The following is a 26,736-nucleotide window of genomic DNA, read 5'->3' as shown; positions in this document are numbered from 1 at the left end:
CTTCTGTTGATGTGTGGATTATGGATTGCTTAAGTTTTTTCATATACCATACTGAGGGATAGGTAAAGGATGTAGGTGTATATAGCTTATATAAGAAGACTTTCTGGAAAAGTATGACTGTTCTTTTAAAACACTGAAGGACTGTTATTGGGAAGAACATTGCATGAGGCTCCCCAGGATTTGACAAGGATCAATAGGAGGAAGTTTCCAGGAGCAAATTCTAGGATGTATCTGAACATTTGCTTTAAAATTTATAGTACTGGTTCTCACCTGGAAAAAATCTTAGAATCAGAGAAAGTAGATTCGTGTGACTGGAACTAGGGAGAATGAGAAATAATAGAAAGACTGGAACACTGGAATTCTTATTAAGAGATTTCCAAATGTGAGGTGAGTTGCTTCTGAAAATGCTGTCTTCCCTGGCTAACCATCTTCTCTACTGTATACCTGCCAAATCAGGTTAAATGACCACTTTCCTGGGTTTTAAGAGTTGGAGGAAATTGCAGTAAAACTCATCCCACCTCTGAGATCCTTTGAAATAAAAAATAGCATTTTATAGCCTATAACTTTTTCTTTATGTCATTGTCATGTTAGTGTATTATGTACAGTAAAAATAATGTTCCTTTTCCTAAGGCTATTTATGGAAGAAATCAGATGAGAAAATGGGTAGATTTGTTAAGCAATAGATTTTCATACTTCATTTGAAAATTTCCTTTGTTTAATAAGTTTAAATTAAATTCAGTGTAGACGTATTAAAAACAGGGTTTTGAAATAGGAAAATGAGCAGGACATGGATAAGAGAGGGGCTTCCCTGGTGGCTCAGACTGTAAAGAAATCACCTGCAATGCAGGAGACACAGGTTTGATCCCTTGGTCAAGAAGACCCTTGAAGAAAGGAATGGCAACCCACTCCAGTATTCTTGCCTGGAGAATTCCATGGACAGAGGAGCCTGGTGGGCTACAGAGCAGACATGACTGAGTGACTCACACTAACTATGGATAAGAGAGATAAGGACAGAGAAGATAGAGGTCAAAGTGACAGAGGAGAATAGAGTCAGGAAATTTGGGAAAGCAAACTACCACATATTTCTTTAACACACACACACACAGACAGACACACACACACACACACAAACCTAGGAGAGATTTCTATGATGTTAGAAAGGCTATTGAGCTAAGTTGTCTTCTAAAAGTTCAGGAAAACTTATTTTACCTTAAAAAAAAGTTGAGAAATGTACTGAAATAAAATCCTATGCAAAGTTATTATAAGATTAAAAAATGGAATAAGAAGAAAAATGTTTCTATAGGTAGTGAAACATGCCATAGAGATATGCCTATACAGCAGATAAAAATTAAAAAAAAAAAAAACATTAAAATTAGCTACTTAGGGTCTCTTGAGATTGCCTATGAATTTTATGGTGGGTTTTCTATTTCTGCAAAAAACATCACTGGAATTTTAGTAGGGATTGCATTGAATCTGTAGGTTGCCTTGAGTAAATTGACATCTTAAAAATATTAAATCTTCCAATCCATGAACATGGGATGTTTCCATTTATTTGTGTCTAATTTCTTTCAGCAATGTTTCGTAATTTTTATTCAATTTTGATAAGGAAGGAAATATGCTACAATGTGAATGAATCTTGAAGACATTATAAGGCAAATACTATATGATTCCACTTATAAGAGGTACTTAGAGCAGTCAAAATGATAGAGACCAAAAGTATAGTAATGGTTGCCAGGAGATTAGGAGAGAGGGAAGAATGGGGATTTATAATTTAATAGGTATAGAGTTTCAGTTTTACAAGATGAAAAGAATTTTGGGGACAGATGACTGTGATGGCCCCACAAAAATGTGAATGTATTTAATGTAACTGAACTGTACACTTAAAATGGTTAAGATGGTAAATTTTATGTTATGTGTAGTTTAAAAAAGTAAAAAGGGAAAAAATTGTGATTCCTTAAAATTTTAAACATATGTTCATATAAAATGCTAAATGATATGCATAAATCAAAATTATTTCTGTATAGTATGGTTATAGTTGATTTTGTTTCTTCTTTTGTGTCTATTGACATTTAAATATTTTCTACAACAATTGTATATTGCTTTATTAGTAGCTTTTTACAAAGAAATCTTGATTTAAGAGGCTTATTTTTTGATATCAGCAACCCTGGTGTGAGCAACTGGACACTGGCAACGTGGGCAGCTTTCCCATATCATGTTTGCAGTGGTGTTGCTGAGGCTGTAGGGACAGTCACAGCAATGCTGGTCAGTCCAAACCATTATAATATATGACTTACTCTTTACTTAAAATGTGTGCAAAGCAGAACATGTTTTGGAACTGTGATCATTAGTATGGATAGGAATTATTAATGTGGTAATAATTAAGCTGACTTGTAAGACATAGTGGCTGAGCAGCTTAGTAAGTGCCCTGATGTATTTAAGAGCAAGCTCTATGAAAAGTCTATCATGACCCTGCACTAGAAGGCAGTAATAGGAGTCCCTGGATGGATGCTTTCACCATCTTTTGTGTGGCTTGTGGATTGACATGCAGACAAAAAGAGAGTTAGTGAATGCTAGCAGGACAAAAAAAAGGATCTTAAACCATAATTTATCAGTAATATGTAGAGATAAATTCCTAAGAGGAAATAAGGTCTAAGGAAATTACAGGAAATATTAAATCTGTGATTCTGTTTACGGTAGAAACGCAACCAACAAATTCCAGCTGTTTCTCTGTGGGTTATAGAAGTGTCACAGGCCTGTTTATAGTTACTGCATTGCAGACTGCAGCCTGGTTCTTATGGAATCCCACTGGTTTGGTTTTGGTTTACTCATATTTGTCCAAAGAGGTATTTCCTATAGGCAATACATTTATGGAATGTAGCCCTGTACCAAATTTTTGTTCCTATAATATCTATTCTAGTTTCCTCCTCTTCCTGCTAACAGTTTGCCTCCCCAGAAATGTTAGTATATTTTTTTTATTTAACAATTATGTAGCACTTGTACCATTACAGTGTTCTAAATACCTTCGAAGTATTAATTCTTCTAATTCCTCATGACAAATTTATGAGCTAAATAATACTTCTTAAACCAATGTAGAAAGCAAAAACCTTGAAGGACAAGAATTATAATTTGTCCACATTAAAGTTAATAGTTTCTGTATGAAAATATAAAATAATGAGAAGCCAAAAGACAAGCTACAGTTTAGGAGAAGAAATTTGCAATGTGTGTAACTAGTAAAAGATTTGTATGTAGACTATGCAGATATTCATATAAGTCAAAAAGGAAAGAAAAATGGTTTGTCTGAAAAAGAACAAAGGAAATGAAGAGGAAAGAACCAAAAGAAAAAAAAAAAAAAGTCTGTGAAAAGATGCTTAGTTGCTCCAGTTGGGAAAAAAATACAACTTAAAGTAACCATGAGATTCCATTCTACCTCTATCTGGCAAAAGTTGCTTCTGACAGTAACAAAAATTGGTGAGAATATGGTAGAAGCAGAAATTGACATCAACCACATTGAAGAGCAATTTGGCAAAATCTAAGGCAGCTGACAATGTGCCTACTTTAAGACTCAGCAGTTTTTGTGCCTACTTTATGACTCAGCGGTTCTATCTCTGTATATATTATTGCAGGTAATCCATCCCATATGAGCAGAGAAATGTGTAAGGTTCTACTGAAGCATTGTGTACAATAGTAAGAAATTGGATACAATGGATCATTAATATGAGAAAACATAAATTGTGGAATATTCATACAGGCATGTGCCCAGTGGATAAAATGAATGAGCCAAGTCTATATGCACACATATGTATAGATCTTGAAATTAAAATGTTCAATCAAGTTGTGGTATACAGGTGAAAAATGCACAACGTGATACTTTATAATGCATGTGGTGAACTGTTCAAACAGACACATATATGTGTAATATGAGTGCAGTAACATGAGCAGAGAGATGCACAAGATCTAGGATGGTGGTTACTTCTGATGTAAATAAAGAGGGGAATAAAGTCAAGGAGAGATACAAAAGAGGCTTTGTAAGATTTTGTTTCATGAAAATATGAAGCAAATGTGCTAAGATGTTATGAAAAATGTGAGTGGGTGAGGGCACATAAATATTTATGTTATTTTATTTTCTATACTTTTCTACTCCTGTACTTTTGGGCATATTTGAAATATTTCACAACAGTAAAATACAAAAATTAAATTTAATAATTTAAAAACTAACTATAGTGGATAATACTCCTAAATTTCCTTTTAAGAATCTTTGGTGGTGTTGAGGGGGATTCCTTGGTCCAGTGGTTAGGACTCTGTGTTTCCACTGCAGGGAGCCTGGGTTCGATTCCTGGTTGGGAACTACGATCCTGTATGCCACACGGTGTGGCACACCCTCCCCCCAGAAAAAGGACATTGAGGAAAATAGTACTTGGAGAAGAATACTTCAGAAACAACCATAATTTAAAAACATCTTTGGGAAGCTTTGCTATGATATTGAGATAAACTCATTCAAAAACTTGTATGTTATATGGATGCTTGGTGCATGCGTGCTAAGTCTCTTCAGTTGTGTCTGACTCTCTGTGACCTTATGGACTGTAGTCCTCCAGGCTCCTCTGCACATGGCACCAGGTAAGAATACTGGAGTGGGTTGCCATGCCCTCCTCCAGGGAATCTTCCCGACCTAGGGATCCAAACCCTTGTCTCATGTCTATTGCATTGGCAGGTGGGTTCTTTACCATTAGCGCCACAGGGGAAGCTCTTTGTAAAGTTTTGTATTCAGTTTTCACCAGCTTACAAAATAATGCATTTTGTAATGCTCCAATGTTTTTGTTGTCTCTGCAAGATATTTATTTAGCTTTCTAGGTTTTTCCCCAGACTATTTTGAATTTAAAAGCACAGTTTTCTGGGTCTAGTCGTCATTGTATCAAGAAGATGGTGTGCTAAGAGAGCTTTCCACTATTCTGGAGAGCCACCTTCATGGTCTAATAGGGATATCCACCAATGTGTGTGTGTGTGTGTCTGTGTGTGTCTGTGTGTGTAAGGGGATGGAACTAACATGTGAAAATTTAAAAAGATTAATGGATTTTGGGTTTCTGATGTATAAACATCTAAATTTATTTTCAGAAGTCTGTAGTTGGTAAGTCCATGTTTCTACCATAGAGATAGTATAGCAACAAGACAGGTATACATTTCTACTTATGCATATATATACAAAACTTTTTAGTAAGTTGATTCATATTTCCAATTATATGAAGAAATCATTGTGTGATTTAAAGAATGCTTTTGTAACATAAAGCCATATTCTAATATGTTCATATCTTACATTTGAATCTTGTGGTTCTCTGGATAACATAGAAAGTCCCTAAATCGAAACGTTACAAGCTAATGTGACTGAGGTGAAACCTAGGGTAGTTGTCAGTTAACCTTAATAAATGGTGAATTGTGACCTCCCCTTACTGGTTAGCCTTGCTTTAATTGTTTCTTATAAAAGCTTCCATGTCCTCCAAGAGTCACATAACCAGAGCAATAGGATGTTTGCCCGAGTTGTTTTTCAGGAACTTGGAGTCAGCTGTGTCCACTTCCAGCCTTGAGATCACTGAGATGGGTTAAGACCTCCGATCCTCTGTCTGGGCATGTGCAAATATCAACTCTGTGACCTTTTGATGTCAGAGGGGCAGAATCTTCACCCTCATAGCAGGCTAGTGCTGCTATTTTCTGAGTACGTCTCCGGCAAAGAAGCCTGTGGCTTGGTTCCATCTGCTCAGAACAACAACTGCCTTCCCTTTTTCGTATCTGCAATTACCTTTCTCCATGCTGCTCCCCATGCCTCAGTTTTTACCCCTTAAATATCCCCAGCCCCTCGCCTTCAGGGAAACAGATCTGAGACTTTTCCCCTGTCTCCTGACTTGGCTGCTTTGGGAAGAAGCCCTTCCTCTGCTGCAAACTGCATTGTCTCAGTGTTTGACTTGCTGTGCACCAGGCAAATAAACAAACTCTTATTATTCCCAAAGAGTCATATATTCATTCATTCAGCAAATGTTGAGTGCCGACTATATTTTAAGTGATGGGGCTGTAACAGTCAAGAAGTAGTCTGTTATTCTAGTATGCAAGGAGGTAATGATCATGGGGAAGAAAGCAGTTGGATGGATTTGAGACATCTAAAATTTGTGATTTATGGAAAGGAGGAAATTGGAGGCAGTAAGTTTTATTGTTTAATTAGTTAATGAACTGACTGTACTGCCTCTTCCTTGAGGTACATGAGCTTTTCATTGTGGCATGTGGGGTCTTCTCTCTAGTTGCAATGTACAGGCTTCTCATTGCAGTGCTTAGGTTTCTCTAGTTGTGGTACACGGACTCTAGTTGTGGTGCATAGGCTCAGTAGTCCTGAGGCATGTAGGATCTTAGTTCCCCTACCAAGGATTGAACCTGTGTCTCCTGCACTGGAAGGCAGATTCTTAACCACTGGACCACCAGGGAAGTCCCTGGAGGCAGTAAGTTTTTAATCAATTATTGCCATAGACCATGTGTGATGAATCAAAGGCCTGGATAGTGATAGTAATAGTGGGACTAGAGGAATAAAGCTTAACTTTTGAAAAGTTGATTCTTCAGTACAATTATGTATAAATTATAAGAAATGATAAGACAAAGTTCCAGATTTAGCCAAGGATTTGAGTTCAGGCAAAGTGGAATATTAGGTTTATGGGGAAAATGGAGGTTGAATCATCCATGGGCAAGTTGTGTTTACAGGGGTAATACTGCAGCTGAGTGGAAATATTCTGTGGTAACCAGAAAAGAAGAACTGAAGCAAGATTAGGACTAGAAATATGAATTTGGGTATCATCTGCATAGCAATAACAAGATTCCTTAAGTGCATAAAAGAAAATGAAGACTATTGGGACTAGAAGGAAAAAGTTAAAGAATTAATAAAAGAAACAGAAATGGCAAAAGAGATATTAAAAATCCAAGAAGGTATTGTATCATACGAGTTAAATACAGGATAGATCCATAGCGTCAAATATTGCCCAGAAAGCAAGTAGGATGAGGACTGTAGAAAGAATATTGGGTCTATCAAGTGGTCACTGTAGACCCTTGAGACTGGGTAACAAAAGGTGTTGATGACCAAGTCAGATTTCAGAGGCTCAAGTAGTAATGATAGATTGGAAACAGATAAATAACATAGTAACAAAAAGGTGTAAGGATGTCTGGAAAACTTATTTTTTCAATTGAAAACTTGCTTCCAGTTGACAATAATAGGGAAGATATTGATGAGGAGGCAGATTTAAGAAGCATCAGGGGTAGACAGCATGGTGCCTCCTGTCAAATTTCTTTTTCTCTAAACTCATCAGTCTCCTGTTCTCAGTATCAATGTTGATTTTGTCAGTCCCCTAATGAAAGACCTCTCTGGGTTCCTCATTGCCAGTGGAAATGCAATATCCCTAGCAGAGCTCATGAGGTGCCTCATCCTTTGGTTCTAACCTCCCTTTTCCATTTCATCTTTTGCTACTCAAGACACGGGAGATTTCAGATTCTTTCCAGACTGGGTTTTGTACACCTTGATCTTTCTGCCTGGAAGGTCCTTCTTCCCGTCTTTCACATGGAGGACTCTGACTCATCCTTCAACACCTGGCTCAAAACACCTCATTTTTGAACCCTTTGTGACTCCCCAGGCCCTGTGCAGGTCTCCCTCTTTGGTGCTTCAGCTGGAAGTTATTCATTCATATTTTTGTCTCAGCATCCTGCACTGTAATTCATAAATTTCCGTAACTGTGTTCTCCATTAGACAATGTGGTCTCTGAATACAATGACTTTCTTTTTTATTGTTGTAATACCCATGACTGGCATACAACAAACTCTGTTAAAAGCATAGGAATGAATGAGTATTCATGTAAAGAGATTTGCCTTGAGGTATATTGGATGAAAGTGAAGAAGCATCTTAGTGCTAAGTGAAATAAGCCAGACATAGGAATACAGATACTGTGTGATCTCACTTATGTGTGGAATCTAAAAAAAGTTGAACCCATAGAACCGGAGTGTAGAATGCTGGTTGCCAGGGGATATGGTGTGGGGGAAATGAGGAGATACTGGTCAAAGGGAATAAACTGTCAGCTAAAAGATGAAAAATTATGAGGTCTAATGTACAATATGGTAGTTATAGGTAATAATACTATATCAAATACTCAAAACAAATAAGTGTTCTAACCACATATACAGAAATGATAACTGTGAGGTGATAGATCCATTGATTGACTTGATTTTGGTAATCATTTCATAATGCATACGTATTTTAAAATCATCACATTGTTCTCCTTAAAAAATTCTATTATACAAACTAAATATATGTGATTTTTATTTGTTAGTTATATCTCAAAAACATTGGGAGGGGGGAAGCTATATGAATTTGAGCAGGTTAATTTTTCTGAATCTGAGTTTCCTTTTGATCAAAGGAGAATAATACTTACCTTATAATGTGCTTGTGAAGACAAAATCTATAAGATATAGATCAAACAATTAATGACCAGCATTTATTAATAGTTTCCTTAATGATTAATAATTAAAAACTTCATTAATTAATGAAATAATTACCATTTATTATAACAATTATTAATAATTATTTATTGATTATTTCCAAATCTTACCTTCATGGCATGGATTTCTTACTGGTTACTCTGTGGTCTTGAGTTTGGCTGCAACTTTAGTCTAGTCTCTAAAGAGAATTTGGGTTGTTTTATAAGTTAAATTTTGATGTTAAGAAATTTAAACTCAAGTCTTCCTAAATGGTGTAATCTGATTAACAGTAACCATTTGGCATCAAGTGAATTCAACAGAAATGTAGAATTAAATATATGGGTTGGTTTATTAAGTTCACAATTAAGTCTGAATTGTTTTATGAGTTCCCGGAGGAGGCTCCTAGCTTCGGGGCCAGATCCAAGGACACCCTTCTTGTCTTAGCTCAGGATTGTGTTGCCCTGAGTGACTTAAATCAGTTCTTTCCATTTTTTTTTTAGCAAAATTTTTGTGGTTCATAAAAACATGTGCTTACAGGTTTTATTTTTTCTTTTTGCATAGATAAAGGAAAGGATTCTACATCAGATTTAGATCAAGAGATAGATTTTCAGAAGAAAATGATGGGTATGTCCTCTGGGAGTAGTGGAATGCAGTGATGTTTGGTCTCTGACTGATTGAGTTTAAGGCATTTGTGAACATGTCCACGCCCACACCCACACAAATACACAAACAGTGGTCACACTTCAGCTCCAGACACTGCATTTCTCTCCAGTCTCACATCCAGAGTGCATCCGATGTTTTCCATAAAGTGAAATAAATCCCTCTCTTTTGCTCAGTGGTGAAAAGCTTATATAAATACTAAAACTTCAAATATTCCCCTGAGTTTTTGTTGGCAAGTCTGCAGCTACGGGTTTGTTTAGATATTGACATGCATTTTCTGTGCATATCTTTAAGGCCACTTGGGTGAGCTCAGTGGTGATAAATTCATTTGTCTTGAAAATGTACCCTATTAACCATTATAACACTCTGTTTATTAACACTTAAATAATTGATACCCTGATTGGAAAGGTTCCAGGTTCAAAGTACCACTTCTATTCTTTCAACATATATCATTTTGATGATATCTATCTATATATATATCTTAGGAAATCTTGGCCAGGATATGACTTTAATAGTCATTGAGCAGAAAACACGGGTGTGAAGAATCCTCTAATTCAAGACATCTAATCGTGGGTTGTGGTGTTCCCATGACAGAATATCTTTCAGTACTTAGAAGTGAGAAATTTTATTGTATATTAAATTGGGATAGTTAACATTATTGGGCCATAATTAATGTGTATAGTGAAAAGTCTTTATCATAATGGAGAAGAAAAGGAAGGCAATATTTTTAGAGGTAGTAATCAATGCCTGGGCTTTCCAGGTGGCTCAGTGCTAAGACTCTGCCTGCAAGTGCAGGAGACGCAGGTTTGATACCTAGGTCAGAAGATCCCCTGGAGAAGAAAATGGCAGCCTACTCCAGTATTCTTGCCTGGGAAAACCCATGGACAGAGGAGCCTGGTGCGCTACAGTCCATGAGGTCACAAAAAGTCCAACAAAGGTCAGATTTAGTGACCAAAACAACAACAACAACAATCGATGCCTGGTGTATGGTAGGCACTTCTTAGATGGTTGTAAAACAAGTGGATGTATAAATAGGATTAACTACATTCCTAGTGAAATGTAATCCTACCTTCATTAAAAAATTCTATTAGATCCTTATATAAAAATTTATGATTGAGCACAACTGTTCATATGTAGTCTTTCAGAGCCTTCATTAATTCAATCTTTTTCTTTTTATCTGTTAGATGGCAGTGAAAGAAGTATGGTTAAAATATTGATACTATATTTATCCTTTTTTTAAATAGTGGAAGAAATCCATCTTTGACAAATTCCCATAGAATCTACTGATCTAAGATTAACTCTAGCTATGTCTAAAAGAGCTGAAGAGAAGCCCATGAATATTAAGTATTTCTACATTTCCAGTAGTTCTTCCATACTGATGAAGCATTAATACTTTACTACTTCAATACGTGCTGCTAATAATTCACTATAGCTAACTCTTTTAAAAAATCCCTTTTAACCTATATTATTACTTAACTAAAAAAAATTTGCTATTTTAACAGCTAACAGTTCTAAAATTCTTCATATATTATGAATTATGAGTGCTGAGTTGTCTTTGAGAATCCAAGATTTTTTTTCCTGTGTTCACTGTCTTAACAGAAAGCCAAAAGACAGTATATTTCATTAATGAAGTGGGTCCCCTTCCCTTAAGACCTAATAGAGGAAAAAGGACATCAAATAAGCTTTTGGGTCTGAGAAGTCCAATTCTAAGTTATAGTGGAAACAAAACAGAGGTAAAGGACTTGGATGAATTTAGATACTAGTCTTTGTATGTCTCCATTTGCTCTGATTAGTAAGCCACAGTGCAAGTAACTAAATAGTTAAGGTTTTTTTTTTTTAGACCAGTGGTTGTGCCTATTAATTCTGATGTGCCTTAAATATAATGGAGATAAAACATATAGCTTTCTTTTAAAATAGATTCACTAGTTTATTTTTTGTTTCAAGGAATAATTTAGCATATCTGTGTCTATCTTAACCTCATATACTATTCCTGAGATCTAAAAAACCACTTTGTAAAAGACATTATGCTCAAAACTGCAGTAATATTATATTGTCACTATTAAATTTGTCAAGTGCTCAATACCACATTTGAAGCTCAGTTAATACAAAAGCTCATTTTATACCTAATCTTTCTTCTCTGAGGGACTCTCTGTCAAAAAGTTCATAGGGGAAGAAATAGGAGGAATTTCAACTCTATGGTGGGTTTTTAAACAAGGGGACCTGAGTGACTATTCTTACTGCTTACAGGGCAATTCAAGTTGTTTCACATTGGCAACATTCTGTCAAAACTAGGCACAAGGAAAGTTAAAGAAACATATTTTTATCATTATCAGTTGCTTTCAAAGAGGGCTATATGAGAAAAAATATTGTGTTCTTTAAGTATAAATGTGCATCTGTTTTTCTGTCTGTTCCTAGGTTTAAGGAAGAAATGACCAGCAAGTGGTTACAGCTCTTTGAAGGAAGTGGAGTCCCGTATGGCCCAATTAACAACATGAAGAATGTGTTTGCAGAGCCCCAGGTTTGTTTTTGAAATTTGTAGTATGTTTTGGTTAAAAACACAAGAATTTATCTCTTTTTTTCTATCCAGACTGATTCATATAAATGTACATTAGCCATTGATCTTGAAAAGTCATATCACATGATTTTTTACTGTGTTCATTGGAAGGACTGATGCTGAGGCTGAAACGCCAATACTTTGGCCACCTCATGCAAGGAGTTGACTCATTGGAAAAGACCCTGATGCTGGGAGGGATTGGGGGCAGGAGGAGAAGGGGACGACAGAGGATGAGATGGCTGGATGGCATCACCAACTCAATGGCCATGAGTTTGAGTCAAGTCCGGGTGTTGGTGATGGACAGGGAGGCCTGGCGTGCTGCGATTCATGGGGTCACAAAGAGTCGGATACGACTGAGTGACTGAACTAGGTTAAATTATGCATCTAAAATAAAAAAATAATCAGAATTTGGAACTGGCTGTCTACAATTATACCTTTATATCAATTAGATCTAACATATTTCTCCAGCAGTCACTACATGACATTTTCAAGGTCAGGGCATTTTTTTTTTCCTGAAAAATGGAATAAAAACAATTGAGAGTTGGGATCAGGCACTCAGAGATCATTCTCTGCAGGAAGAGGTAGGAGTAAGAAATGTGTACTTTTCACAGTTACAGTCCCCCCCTCACCATATGGCTATTTTATTTATTTATTTATTTTTAATTTTTTTTTTTTCATATGGCTATTTTAAAATGGACAGAGAAGTCGTCATTAATTTTGCTGATTAGAGACATCTATATGCTTTGAATAATGTGCAATATTCATGAAGAATAAATTAATTGAATAGAGATTCATACTGTACATTGTTTACAGACTCCTTGAGTTTCAGAAATTGGGATCATCTGAAAAAATATTTCTTCTATAACACAGTTCAAATGATTATTTTGAGATAAGATCAGAATAATAAGTTTTGATGTTATTTAATCAGCCTCACTACAAGCAATTTACCATTGCTCAAATTCACATATTAATCCCATAATGTAGAGGAGTTCCTTTCTTCTGTGAAACTTTCACTGTGATTATTCATGTATTTTGTCAGCTTCCAACATTTCAAAATGATAGTCTTTCTCTTCATTTTTTTCATTTTTATAATGGTAGGTTTTTCTTGAAATAAATTGCTGAAAATGGAATACACTTTTTAAGGGAGAAAACTGACCTAACTAACTTTGGTACCTTTATCTTACACAAATATCTGTTTAAAGGAAAATTGAAATGTATTTAAATCAATGATTTCAGTATTTACTGGAGGGAAAAAAACAAAGGTGATTAATGCAGGAATTCTGCTCTGTGCTATTTTTTTGGCCAGATGATGATTATGGAAAGGCTTTGTTCCTAGTGAAAGAATGGTCAATAAGAATTGGAGGAAAGGGGGTCCTCTTGATACAGACTGAGTCTTTGTGAAGGGGTCTCCACTACACTACATCGGTGGTGAATGCTGCTGATTCCTTGTGATGAAGTAACAGTGTGTATACCCTGAATGTAAGAGACCAGAGGGCCAGTTATCTCACTTCATAAGTTTGAATGAGGCCAAGCTTTGGCTTTAAGCTGTTTTTGGGGAATGGGTGGGTTTTACCATTATTCCCCTGCTTACAAGTAGAACTGAGGTGTGTAGGACTTCCTGTTTAACTCAATTTGAGGGCACATTTCTCTAGAGATAATCCCTAAGAGTTCTTCCACCAGCATTTCTGTTGGTTCCACCTGTGTTTCATTAGGAATAAAGGCACCAAAGCAGTCATGTTATTTTAAAAATTATTAGATATATTCAAGGGTTACTTATTTTTTAGGCTTTGATAAACAAGGATCTAAGATCCCACACTTAAAATTGTTCACTTTGTGGGCTGGCTCAAATTGAATATTGGGTAAATAGAATTTTCATTCTCAATTTTCCCTTGTAGATCAGTTTGATTACTTTCATTTTTGGATCGGAACTCCTTTGGACCTACAGGAAGTTTCTAGTATTGGTCTGTGACTTATTTTTAGTACTGAAACAAAATTTCAATAGAGAATATAATATATCCTAAGCCAGGATACCGATTTTTTCTGCTCCCTCAAAAGTCTCTGAAAAATACCTTCTTATCCACCAAAACCAAATTCTAATTGTTACAGCTCTAGCATGAAAAGTTCTTCATCATTCAGTTATGGTTATTGATGGTTGTACTCTAGTTGCAAGAATAGAGTTGGTTTCTCTTATACATGATTTCATTCTTCTTTGGAATTTAAATACCAAAATCTATGTATAAAAGTATCTGGATTTTTAGAAAGACTAGAGAACAGTGTAGTATTTATGCATTTTAAATATGAGCAAAGATTACTATGACAATTGTATGTAGGACTGTTTGCTACAAGAAATAAGGGTATCATCTTTTCCCATGCCTGGAAGTGTTCGGCTATTTTAGAAGGATTCTCTGTCGTTAGGTATTTTGATAGGACTGTAGAAGATGAAAAAAACAGGGAGTTAAAAATTTTTCTATATCCAGTTTTTTAAGAAATCTCCACACTGTTCTCCATAGTGGCTGTACTAGTTTACATTCCCACCAACAGTGTAAGAGGGTTCCCTTTTCTCTGTACCCTCTCCAGCATTTATTGTTTGTAGACTTTTGGATAGCAGCCATTCTGACCGGTGTGAGATGATACCTCATTTTGGTTTTGATTTGCATTTCTCTGATAATGAGTGACTGATGGTGGGAATGCAAACTAGTACAGCCACTATGGAGAACAGTGTGGAGATTCCTTAAAAAACTGGAAATATAACTGCCATAAGACCCAGCAATCCCACTGCTGGGCATACACACCAAGGAAACCGGAATTGAAAGAGACATGTGTATCCCAATGTTCATTGCAGCACTGTTTACAATAGCCAAGACATGGAAGCAACTTAGATGTCCATCAGCAGACAAATGGATAAGAAAGCTGTGGGACATATACACAATGGAATGTTACTCAGCTATTGAAAAGAATGCATTTGAATCAGTTCTAATGAGGTGGATGAAACTGGAGCCTATTATACAGAGTGAAGTAAGTCAGAAAGAAAAACACCAATACAGTATATTAATGCATATATATGGAATTTAGAAAGATGATAACAATGACCCAATATGGGAGACAGCAAAATAGACACAGGTATAAAGAATAGACTTTTGGACTCTGTGGGAGAAGGCGAGGTTGGGATGATTTGAGAGAATAGCATTGAAACATGTATATTCAGTTCAGTTCAGTTCAGTCGCTCAGTATATATATTACCATATGTGAAATAGATCGCCAGTCCGGGTTCATTGCATGAGACAGGGTGCTTAGGGCTGGTGCACTGGGATGATCCTGAGGGATGGGATGGGGAGGGAGGTGGGAGAGGGGTTCAGGATGGGATGGCTGATTCATGTCAATGTATGGCAAACACCACTACAATATTGTAAAGTCATTAGCCTCCAATTAAATAAATTAATTTAGAAAATTTTGTATGAAATAAATTATTAAAGAAAACATACCTTAAGATAATATCTAAAAGGGAACTACTCTGAAAGTTCATTTAACACACCTTTTATTGTATTCAACATTTATTACGTACCAGATGCTAGGGATTTAGCATTAATTTAGTAATTCTTTTACTTTCTGAAAAATAAATTATAAGTTGACTTAAGTAGCAAGTACCCAGTAAAGTTTCACTGATGCGTGAATCAGGGGATGAGTGAGTTGGTTAACTTTGTAAAGTATAGGTTTCCAAATAATCAAGTGGCTACTATCCCCCCTGTGTGGAACTGACTAACTCTTATATGTGGAGCTGGCTGAGAAGCCTTTGAGAAACTCCAGGGACTAAGCATAATACAATAGCTAAGACCATGGAATCAGAAGCATTGGGAAATTTTATAAGATTTCTAGGCTTCAGTTTCTTCAACACTAAAGTAATGAAATAGAACCTTTTCTCTATACTGTAAAGTTAAATGGCATAATGTTTATCAAAGGCACATAGTAGGCATTGTTAAATGGTAAATTTTCAGTAAAAAGTAATAGCTCTGGTTATGGTGCCCTTCACAGTTATACTTTACTAAAAGATATCTTTTACTTATCATCATGTAGTGGATAAAGGCAAATCCAGTGTAGCTGTGAGGATGGGGATCATCAGCTTGACATCAAGCTCTAACTAATATCCTTTTAAGGAAATGCATCCGCAAACTTCATGCCAAAAAGTGCTCAGCCCGTCATTTTTCTGATTACTGAAAATCTTTTTGTTTTCCATTTTCTATAAAAGTATGATTTCCGTTCAAGGTGTCCTCCCTTATTTTTCCCTGATGAGCTGTGGAGTTTCTTGGCCCCCGGTACATGGAACTGGCCACTTCTGTTCGGATGTGGGACTGCGCCACTGGCGCCCGGGGCTCAGCTCTCCATGTGCGCCTGGCCAGCACAGCTGCTAGTTCAAGTGAAAATTGATTTGGGTGAAGTACAAGGCCTGGAACATGGCGCAGGAAGTGAAACTTTGATGAAGTGAAAAGGGGTATGTCTAACCAAAAAAAAAAAAAAAAATTAGAAGAATCAAAGAGCAGGAGAGAATTTTCTGTGAACCTACTTATCAGGTGGACCATTTATATTTCATCTCTGGTTTGAACATGGTAGACAAGTTTACTTGATGGTTGAAACTATTCCTAACCAAAATAATGTCTTCATAGTCTTATGATCTGAGAAAACTTGCCTTTTGACTCAATTGAAACTACAAATGATTTTTTTCTTGGATAGATGCAAGGTTGTCTACCTTTTATCCTCTGATTATATGCTGCAGGCCTTTGCACAGTTAAAATGATCCTGCAGGCATCCACTGTTAAGTCAATCAAGAATACTACAGGGGGTTTTGGTCTGCATTTACTGATAGCTCTGAGAAGTTTTGATCCAAAACCCTTTTAGTGGGAGTTTTATTGTTTTTTTCTCCCTCAGCGATACATTATCTGTGGAAAACTCTGTGCATTATAGAAGTATAATATAGATTATCTGCATATAGATTTTAATAGTCAGTCATGTTTCCAAGTGCTTTCTTAAAATATCTTCTTTTAATCAGGCCAAGATTGTGCAGTACATTAAAAGAATTCTTAAAAAGCTTAAAAATCTTACTAGATGACCTCAGTATGGTCCTATTTAACATACCCTTGGGAACATGTGCATGAAATACATTGTGGTTTGAGGTTTTCCAACCCAAATAAACTTAAAAGAAAATGTAGCTTTTAATAGAAACTATTCAAATTCCTGCAAAAATAGGTATGGATCTCACCACTGAGAGGGTTTAAAAGCATTATTATCTACTATGAGACTCAAAAGAGAATGTGTTATCCTGCTTTTTCTATTTTGCTTAAGACCATATATTTGGCGGTTCTAGTGTATGACCATTTTTGAATGAACTGCTCAATTAAAAAAAATATATATATGAATAATTGGACCTCTGATGAATATTTTTATTTCTCCTTGATGCCATGACCTGTGGGTGGGAAAGAAAGGGCAAAGGGTGTCGCAAAACTGGTGTTGTTTAACAGAGTCTTCATATTTGTACCACACAAGTTGAAGACATCAGGTGTAAGACATCACCCTAAAGCATCACTTCTGAGAACTATTGGGAGGGAAATATCAGAACTGAAATATCACAGCTGGCCCTGATTTTAACTGGTGCCAAACACCTGCAGGCCCTAAAAGGATACCAAAACAAAACCCCACCCTGTGGCAGCAAGCCAGCCCTTAACAACCCTTCCTTAACTGCATCACCATCAAAATTAATTTAACATTTTCTACAGAAACCTTATTCTTCCTGTCCCAGAAGGCCATTACAACTCCTTTAGCCAATCTTTCATATGGGATAAATATGTCATAGAAACAAACAGAGTGAAGTCTTGAAATATTTGATCACTTAAAAATTATCTGTTGTTTTCATATCATTATTTGTGGAAGCCTGTGAAGTTGGAGGGTTTATTAATCTCTAGGTTAGCTCATAGTCTCTAAGTGATTTTGTTTTAGCACATTTTGGCAAATTATCTGAGCATCTGGGGGGAAAAGCCTTCAGTATTCATATAGTAAGTGTCAGAAGCTCCCCGAAATATAAAGCTATTTTTGAAGCCCATATACACACAGGCATGCATGTGCACACATGAACACACATACACACATGCACCATTGATGTATTTCAAAGATTGCTTTTTGAATGACATTCATTAATATTTATTGAGATTCAGTTGCATAGCCCTGAGAGGGTTATACAAATCAAGCAAAATTATATCCTTGTTTCTAATACTGCTGGGAAATATGTACATACCATGCTCCCTGTAACTGGAAAACAGTTGATGAAGATCTGAGGTAAAACAGTTTTTCTGGATATAATTCTTAGTAGACAAGAGATTAAAAAGTAGAATTGATGTTTATCTTTGAGTGTGTATGACACATTTCAGATGATGAACAAATTCAGACGTATTATGTGTGTGAATATTCAGCCCTGAATATTCATTGGAAGGACTGATACTGAAGCTGAAACTCCAACATTTTGGCCACCTGATGCGAAGAACTGACTCATTTGAAAAGACCCTGGTTCTAGGAAAGATCGAAGGGCAGAGAAGAAGGGGAAGACAGAGGACCAGATGGTTAGATGACAACAGACTCAATGGACATGAGTTTGAGTAAACTCTGAGAGTTGGTGATGGACAGGGAGGACTGGCGTGCTGCAGTTCATGAGGTCACAAAGAGTTGGACACAACTGAGTGACTGAACTGATCTGAACCACTGTAATGGCAGAAAGTGAAGAGGAACTAAAGAGCCTCTTGATGAGAGTGAAGGAGGACAGTGAAAGAGCTGGCTTAAAACTAAATGTTAAAAATACCAAGATCATGACTGTGTGTGTGCTTAGTCAATCAGTCGTGTCTGACTCTTTGCAACCCCATGACTGTAGCCCTCCAGGCTCCTCTGTCATGGGGATTCTCCAGGCAAGAATACTGGAGTGGGTTGCCATGCCCCCCTCTAGGAGCTTTTCGCAACCCAGGTATCGAACCTAGGTCTTCTGAATTGCAGGCAAATTCTTTACCATTTGAGCCAGGGAAGCCCCAAATCATGGTGTCTGGCCCCATTACTGCATGGCAAATAGAAGGGGGAATGGTGGAAGTAGTGACAGATTTCCTCTTCTTGGGCTCTAAAATCACTGTGGATGATGACTACAGCCATGAAATCAGAAGACATTTGCTTCTTGGCAGGAAGGCTATGACAAACTTAGACAAACTTAAACATAGCTTCCTAGACATTGCCTCTGGGTCAGAGTAGCTTAATATCCAGTCAGTGTTTGGTCAGAAGTTGTTTGAACCCTCATGCCAGTGAGACTTCTGCCGTGTTAATGGATCAGACTGCACTGTGGTGAATGGTTGGGTTTGTTTAATTTGTTTGGGTGTCTCACAGAACTCAAGAAATTTGTTTACATGCTACATTACTATTGTATTATAAAGGATATTAAAGGATATAAATCAACAATGAGATGAAAGATACATAGAGAAAGGTCCTAAATGAAGGATCTTCTGTCCTTGTGGAGTTTGAGGACTGGCGTGGTGGCACATGGAAGCATTCTGGTTCCCCAACCTGGAAGCTATCTGAACCCCTTTCCTTTGGGGTTTTATAGTGATTTCATTACAAGGCATGATTGATAAAATAACTGGCTGTTGGTGATTGGGTCAACCTCCAGCCCTTCTCCCTTCCTCAGAAATCAGGAAATGGAGCGAAAGTTCCAGCCTTCTATTTAATGTTTGTTTCCCCTGGCAGTTAGATTTCATCTTTAGGTGTTTCCTAAAAGTCACCTTATTAACGTAAACTCAGATGTGGTGAAAAGGGGCTTGTTATGAATAACTAGATACCTATTTCACCTTCATGACTCTTTCAGGAACTGAGGATGAGAGACCAAATACAGCAAAAGATTCTCCTGTTGCTTTTATTGCTCAGGAAATTCCAACAGTTTGGGGAACTGTGAGAGAGAAATACATGAGAAATATTGTGACTGAATGTGTGTTTCAGATGACCAAATGCATATTAATATGGCTTATTAGTCAGAGTATCACACTTGGTGGTTTCAAGGTGATGGGACTCAGGCTACAAGTTCTGCTTAGCTTTCTGTGGGTTGTGGTTCTAATGTCACTTCAGTTTTCCAGACTTTTGCAGAGGTATCCAAATCTGTGCTGTGCATGCACCACCTAATAGATCTGGGTGGTGTTGTTATCTGTTAGTTCAGTTCTCAAAATGTGGTTTGTTGAATTCTACCCTTGCATATGTATGCCCAAGAATTCATAAACAACCTTATGCAGTCATATTCCCAAGTTTCTCTCTTATCTCCTTGGTAACTTCCAGTAGGGAACCTCTTTCTGGTCTTGTGGCCAGAATGCTGTGACTGTAGTTACTGTGTTCTCCTGTGCACTTCCATAACTGCACTTGTCTTTGGGACCAGGTAGCAGCGGGACAGAGGGAGAAAAAGAGCAGTGGATTTGACTCCACTTTTTTTTTGAAATGCAGTTCCATCAAACTTAAAGGAATGTTCCCCTTTCTTCAAATTTTGGCTTTTGCTGGCTCCCATCATTGCCTCTTCTAGCCAAAGCTGATGCTCCCACTGTCACCTCAGCCTTGGCTGAGAGCTGGGGCAGGGGGATGGATAAAAGGAAGCAGAAACCAGATTTCTACACTCTCTGAGTTATGCATTCCCTTTTCCTATTATTCCTTGAACTAAAACAATAGGCTTCTACTGGAGTTTTCTTTGTTTGCACCTGTGTTCATTTGAGCTGCTATAACAAAAACACCATTGATGGAGTTACAAATAAACAATAGAAATTTATCTGTCCCATTTCTGTGAGCTGGGGAGTCCAAGATCAAGGCACCAGCATAGTCAGTATTTGTGCTTAGTCGCTCAGTTGTGTCTGACTCTTTGTGACCCCATGGACTATAGCCCTCCATGCTCCTCTGTCCCTGGGGATTCTCCAGGCAAGAATATTGGAGTGGGTTGAAATGCCCTCCTCCAGGGAGTCTTCCCAACGCAGGGATTGAACCCAGGTCTTCCACATTGCAGGAGGATTCTTTACCATCTGAGACACCAGGGAAGCTCAAACGGTATCCGATTAGAACCCACTTTTTGTTTCATAGATAGTTGTTTTTTTCAGTTGATCTTCTCATGGTGGAAGGGGTGACACGGGAGCCCCCTGAAGTCTCTTTTATCATTTATTATTATTTTTAATAAGAATCGATGATCTTTCACTATAGGTGACAATATGCACAAACACCATGAAGAAATAAAGAATTACCGGCACCCCAGCAGCCTCCCTGAGGTTTCTTTGATATGGATGTTAATCCCATTCCTGAGGACTCCATTCTCTTGACTTAATCTCCTCCCTAGGACTCCCTCTCCAAATACTGTCCCACTGGGGGACTAGAGTTCAAAGTATGAATTTGGTAGGGAGTGCACAAACATTTATCTATTGCAGCATCTCAGTGCTCATTTTGTTTCCTGGGGACACAACACTAAAAAAACTGAGAAATTTACCACTTGTATGATGGAGTTTGAATTCTATTCTTTCCCTATCCATCTGCTGCTGTTGACTTTTGAGTCCTCTGAAAGCTCCTCCACTCATTCTGTCCAGGTTTGATAGCTACATTCAAGAGGAGGCAGTGTAGAGTATACTTACTGCTTCATAGCATCTGGAACCTGAATGTTTCAATTTAAAAGCAAGTATTTCTTAATATTTTAAAAAACAGTTTCCAGATCATTTTTCTCCAAAAGAATCTTAACATAGTTGTTAGTTTGTAGTACTCAAAAAGTTCATATACTTTGCAACTACTTTTTCATGCAAATTAGAATTTTCAGGAAGTGTCTAATCAAACCAAAATATAGAAATGAATGAAGAGATTAATAAATAAATGGAACTACAATATACAACTTCTGTACTGATTGTCAGGCAAGTAAATGTTGTAGTTTCAAACATGTATATGAATGTATTTAGATGAATACAATATTGGAGATTTGTTTATTTTCTTTTTTAAATTAAAGAAAGGGTTTCCTGTTAAAAGGAAAGAAATGAAGTCTTTTGACCTATGGGAATGAGTGGTTAGGTTGTCCTTAAATGACTTTCCTTAAATGTCAGTTTTCTATGTTGGTCATTTGACAATTACCCAGCACTTATCTAGCATTCTCTGGCAAATGTGGTGTTTTAGAATATGAAGGAAAACAAAATTCTCAGAAAGAGGAGAAAGGTATCAGAGCCTGCGATGGTCAGGGGGACTGAGCAAAAATAAATAAATAAAAAGAGTCTATTTTCTTGTTTCTGAGCAGTACTAAATCATTCATCTAATTTTTCTTGGCAAATACAATGTAAGCCTGGAACATCTTGTGTAGTGCCAGGAAGTGAAGAAGTGCCCACAAAATGATGGGAACATGGCAAAAGCACAAAGCCGGCAACTTCAAAGAGTTCCCAATAGCCACATTAGGGCAATTTGAGTAACAAGATAAATATAATTATAGTAATGGATTATAATCCATAGAATAAAGTAAGTATCCATGACTCCATACTAATATAAATAAATAGTTGAATCAATCAGTGAATGTAGAGGAATGGAAAGAGCTCTTTAGATTGTAGAATTTCAACTAATAAACATAAAAGAATGAAGGAAATTGAAAATTATCTTCAGGTAAACATACTAAAATTATGACAAAAAAAGAGGATATCTGTATAATCACAATGTATATCTTTACCCTCTCTGTTACAAAGGCAAAACTTCTGATTTTACAGTGGGGAACTCTTACTGACATCAGCTTAACCAAGTGATTCAAGTTAGTATCACCAGTAATAAGATCTGACAGCTTCATGGATCTTTTGTTATGCTGCATAATCACTTTCTTGTCCCAAATGTATAACTTGAATCTAATCATGGGAAAATATCTGACCAACTCAAATTGAGAAATTCTGTAAATTGCCTGACCAGTGTTTTTCAAAAATGTCAAGATTATGCAAGACAAAAACTAAGATTGGAGATTATGACAGTTATTTGCAATGTGGGATCCTAGATAGTATCCTGTTTTGGAGAAAAGTACATTAGCATGACACTTGTCAAATTTCTAAGTCTCTAGTTAAGTTAGTGACATTGTATCAATTTTAATTTTTTGGTTTTGATAATCTTACTCTGGGTAGATAAGATGTAAATAGCAAAAGCTGGGTGATGAATATTTGAAAACTGTGCTTTGCAACTGTTTTCTCCTTCAAAATAAAAAGTAAGAAACCCAGAAATTTTATTTCAAATACCTCACATTACATAAATACAAAGGCAAGGAGCCTTGCATTAAGATAATTAAAGCATGAAGTGGCAAAGGGAAGTCCTCTATGTGTGTGTGCAAGCTCAGCTGCTTCAGTTGTGCCCTATAGAACCTGCATAATAAAATTTTATTGCTTCTCAGGTTTCCATCATTTGAAAACAATGCTTATCAAAATATCAGAGGACTCTTATGTGCCATTTCATTTGTTTTCTCACATTTCAAATTGATTATGTCTTTCTTTGCTGTTCCAGGGACATGAGACCCTGAGTAGTATGAAGCCTGAACTATTATTGATATTTCTGCATCTTAGTTGAGATTTTATTTCTGATGCCTGAGGACCACTGAGACAGCCACACACTCAATCAAATTTTCAGATCTTTTCCACACAACTGTAGTTGATCCCTTGTCAAGAATTTAAATGAAAGCTAATTTAAATTCATTTTTCTTTAGAAAACAGATTTTTGCTAATTTATAAAATGTAATTAAAATGTTACCAGAATGCAGTTACTCTTGGAAATACTTCTCCACAGATTCTCATTTTTGCAAAATAGATATGTCTCATTTAACTTTTATGAAAAATGGTTAAATTTTCAAAATTTGTTTCAGAAGCTATCCAATTTCTTAGTAGTACGCTAAGTGTCAATAGTTATTGTAAGCCCTTTTATGTCATCAGACAGTGGTTCTCAAACAGGTTGTATATTAGAGTCACCCAGAGAACTCTTCCAAAATCTAGATCCTGGAGCTCTAGAAACATGATATCTGATAACACAGGTCAGTATGGAGTTAAGTATATCTGAATATTTCGAAAATTCACCAAGGATTCTACTATAGAATCACAAAATGGTTTGAAGAGGGGATAATTTTGTAGTTATGAACAGTCTTTCTAATTGGGACAAACCTGACTTTTATTTGGGCTCTGCCACTTACTCACTGGATGACTCTGAGCATTACTTAACTTTCATATGCCTTAGCCTCCTCTTCTGTAAAATAGAGGTTTTAATGATTTTTACCTCATTAATTAAAAAAAAATTCAATGAGATAAGATAGAGCCTATAAAGTATTTAAAGTGAGGGCACTTTTTTATTGATTAGTTTCTTAAGATGATCAGGTGTTTTCTGGAAAATGCCATAGTGGAAGGGAAGGAACATCAGGCAAAAGTAGCAACCAAGCCAAGAAAGTGATGTTTTCAAATTGTGGTGTTGGAGAAGACTCTTGAGAGTTCCTTGGACTGCAAGGAGATCAAACCAGTCAATCCTAAAGGAAATCAACCTTGAATATTCATTGGAAGGACTGATGCTAAAACTGAAACTCCAACACTTTGGGCACCTGATGCAAAGTGCCGACTCACTGAAAAAGACCCTGATGCTGGGAAAGATTGAAGGCAGGAGGAGAAGGGGACAGCAGAGGATGAGATGGTTGGATGGCATCACTGACTCAATGGACATGAGTTTGAGCAAACTCCGAAAGTTGGTGAAGGACAGGGAAGCCTGGTGTGCTGCAGTCCATGGGGTCGCAAAGAGTTTAACATGATTGACTGAGCAAATTACAACAACAACAAGCATAGAAATGGGAGACATGAAAATGCCTGGGTAGATGTGAGGAGGTCAGGTGGTGTGTTATGGCTGGACTATAGAGTGTGGATGAGCTATGCTAGGAAGTGAAGATGGAGAACCCAAAAGTCATTTCATGGAATATGGTATGCTATGCTGATAAGTTTGATCTGTATCCAAATTGTTTGTCAGAACATGTGGTCTGATGCCAGCTACTGGAAGTGTAGCAGATGTACTCATACCAGCAGCAATTTATTCTGATGATCTCAGGTAGCTATGAAGCCTAGGAGAATGCAGGATGAAAGTATGCCTGTGTACATCTGTATATGACATATTTAGTGTCTGTTAGTCCCATGGTAAAGATTCAGTGTAGGAAATACAAGTCCTAAGGTCCAAGCTGTATTTGACCCATCCTACCAAAAAACATGTATTGTCAGAGTTATTGGGAACTTAATCATCATAGCTATTCATTCTTTGTTTTATACTTTGTCAGCCAGAAATCTGAGAGTGAACCTCTCATAAACTCAAGTTCTGGTATTAATTAAGCTATATATGGCACGTGATGACCTGCTATGGTTTTTACAGTAGTCACATATGGATGTGAGAGTTGGACTATAAAGAAACCTGAGTGCCAAAGAATTGATGCCTTGAACTGTGGTTTGGAGAAGACTCTTGAGAGTACCTTGGACTGCAAGGAGGTCAAACCAGTCTATCCTAAAAGAAATCAGTCCTGAATAGTCTTTGGAAAGACTGATGCTGAAGTTGAAACTCCGATACTTTGGCTACCTGATGTGAAGAACTGACTCACTGGAAAAGACCCTGATGCTGGGAAAGATTCAAGGCAGGAGGAGAAGGGGATGACAGAGGATGAGATGGTTGGCTGGCATCACTGACTCGATGGACACGAGTTTGAGTAACCTCTGGAAGCTGGTGATAGACAGGGAAGCCTGGCATGCTGCAGTCCATGGGGTTGCAAATAAGCAGACATGACTGAGCGACTGAACTGAACTGATGGCACATGAAATGAGTACTGTGAAGAACTACAGGAAATCAGTTACTTTAATGTATAGATATGTGTCGGCATGTTGGGGAATAGTGTTTATTGAACTGCAGCTGAACTCACATGTGCCATTGTAAACCCTACTCCTAACCATCTTCGATTGTGAAATCAGTTTTAAAGAGCTTCCTCCAGGATAAAATTCAACTCCTAATCCCATGGAGGTCCATATTACTTATCCTTAAATTGTAACTAAAGTAGGGAAAGCCAGGATCTGATTCTTTGGGGACACCCATATGAGTGGGCAGACACAAGCTAAGCACGATGCTGTTCTGAATTCTGGGGTCCTCTGACACAACACACACAATGACATCATGTCATTGAAAAAGTTGCTGTTATCCCCCAAAGGTTTATGAGTACAACTAGTGTTTATTTAAACTAGAAATAGTGGTGATTGCATAGCATAGAGACTCAAAGAAGTATCTTTATACAAACTGTAAAAGTACAATTAGATAAGAAATATATTTTTTCAGAGTATGAGAAACTTGGACTTTGGACAAGAAGATGACTTAGGTAAGATGTTGATGTGTCATTGTCACTTCTTTAGTTGTAGCAGTGCGACTCTGGTGGCAAATGTTGATAATGGGGAAGAGAATGCATGTGTGAGGGTATATGGGAACTCTGTTTTCCTCTCAGTTTTGCTATAAACCTAAAACTACTCTAAGAAATGAAAAAAAGATGCTCTAAACTGTATTGATACTGCCTTTAGACTAGACTTTTCAGTATTGGAATGGAGCTCAGTTTGTTGTCTGAGACCTAAAGATTCAGAATTCATTCATAATCAGATATTTCATGAGTACCCACTGTGTACAAAGCAGTATGCTAAACACTGAAGAGAATGAATAGCAGTATTTGGTTGATTCCAAACAAATACTAAACTAATAAACATGAAAGTGAAGTTACTCAGTCGTGTCCGACTCTCGCGACCCCATGGACTGGAGCCTACCAGGCTCCTCCGTCCATGGGATTTTCCAGGCAAGAGGACTGGAGTGGCGTGCCATTATTTGTTTGCAGTGAAAAACATATTTGCTTCAAAGTCTATAATATGTTATATCTATTTGTTAGGGTATAATTTTGGGGTATTAAGACCCTCATAGGGAGCTGTGTTAATAATTAGGATATTGTTGGTTAAGATGAAATT

The 26,736-nt window shown here is 37.0% G+C and overlaps 1 protein-coding gene across 5 annotated transcripts in view; it reads left to right on the top strand.

The window, feature by feature from the left end:
• SUGCT (succinyl-CoA:glutarate-CoA transferase) overlaps window positions 1-26,736 on the top strand; it is a 971,520-nt gene that overhangs the window by 323,170 nt on the left and 621,614 nt on the right. For all 5 annotated transcript variants that reach the window (XM_061165661.1, XM_061165659.1, XM_061165660.1 and 2 more), the window contains exon 12: window positions 11,566-11,668. In XM_061165661.1, the coding sequence (XP_061021644.1) occupies window positions 11,566-11,668 (103 nt within the window). The remainder of the gene's footprint in view (window positions 1-11,565; window positions 11,669-26,736) is intronic.

Source organism: Dama dama, chromosome 18 (assembly GCF_033118175.1).
Source record: "Dama dama isolate Ldn47 chromosome 18, ASM3311817v1, whole genome shotgun sequence".
Classification (NCBI taxonomy): Eukaryota; Metazoa; Chordata; class Mammalia; order Artiodactyla; family Cervidae; genus Dama; species Dama dama.
The sequence above is the reverse complement of the archived record's forward strand: the minus strand, read 5'-3'. Positions and strand labels throughout refer to the sequence as shown.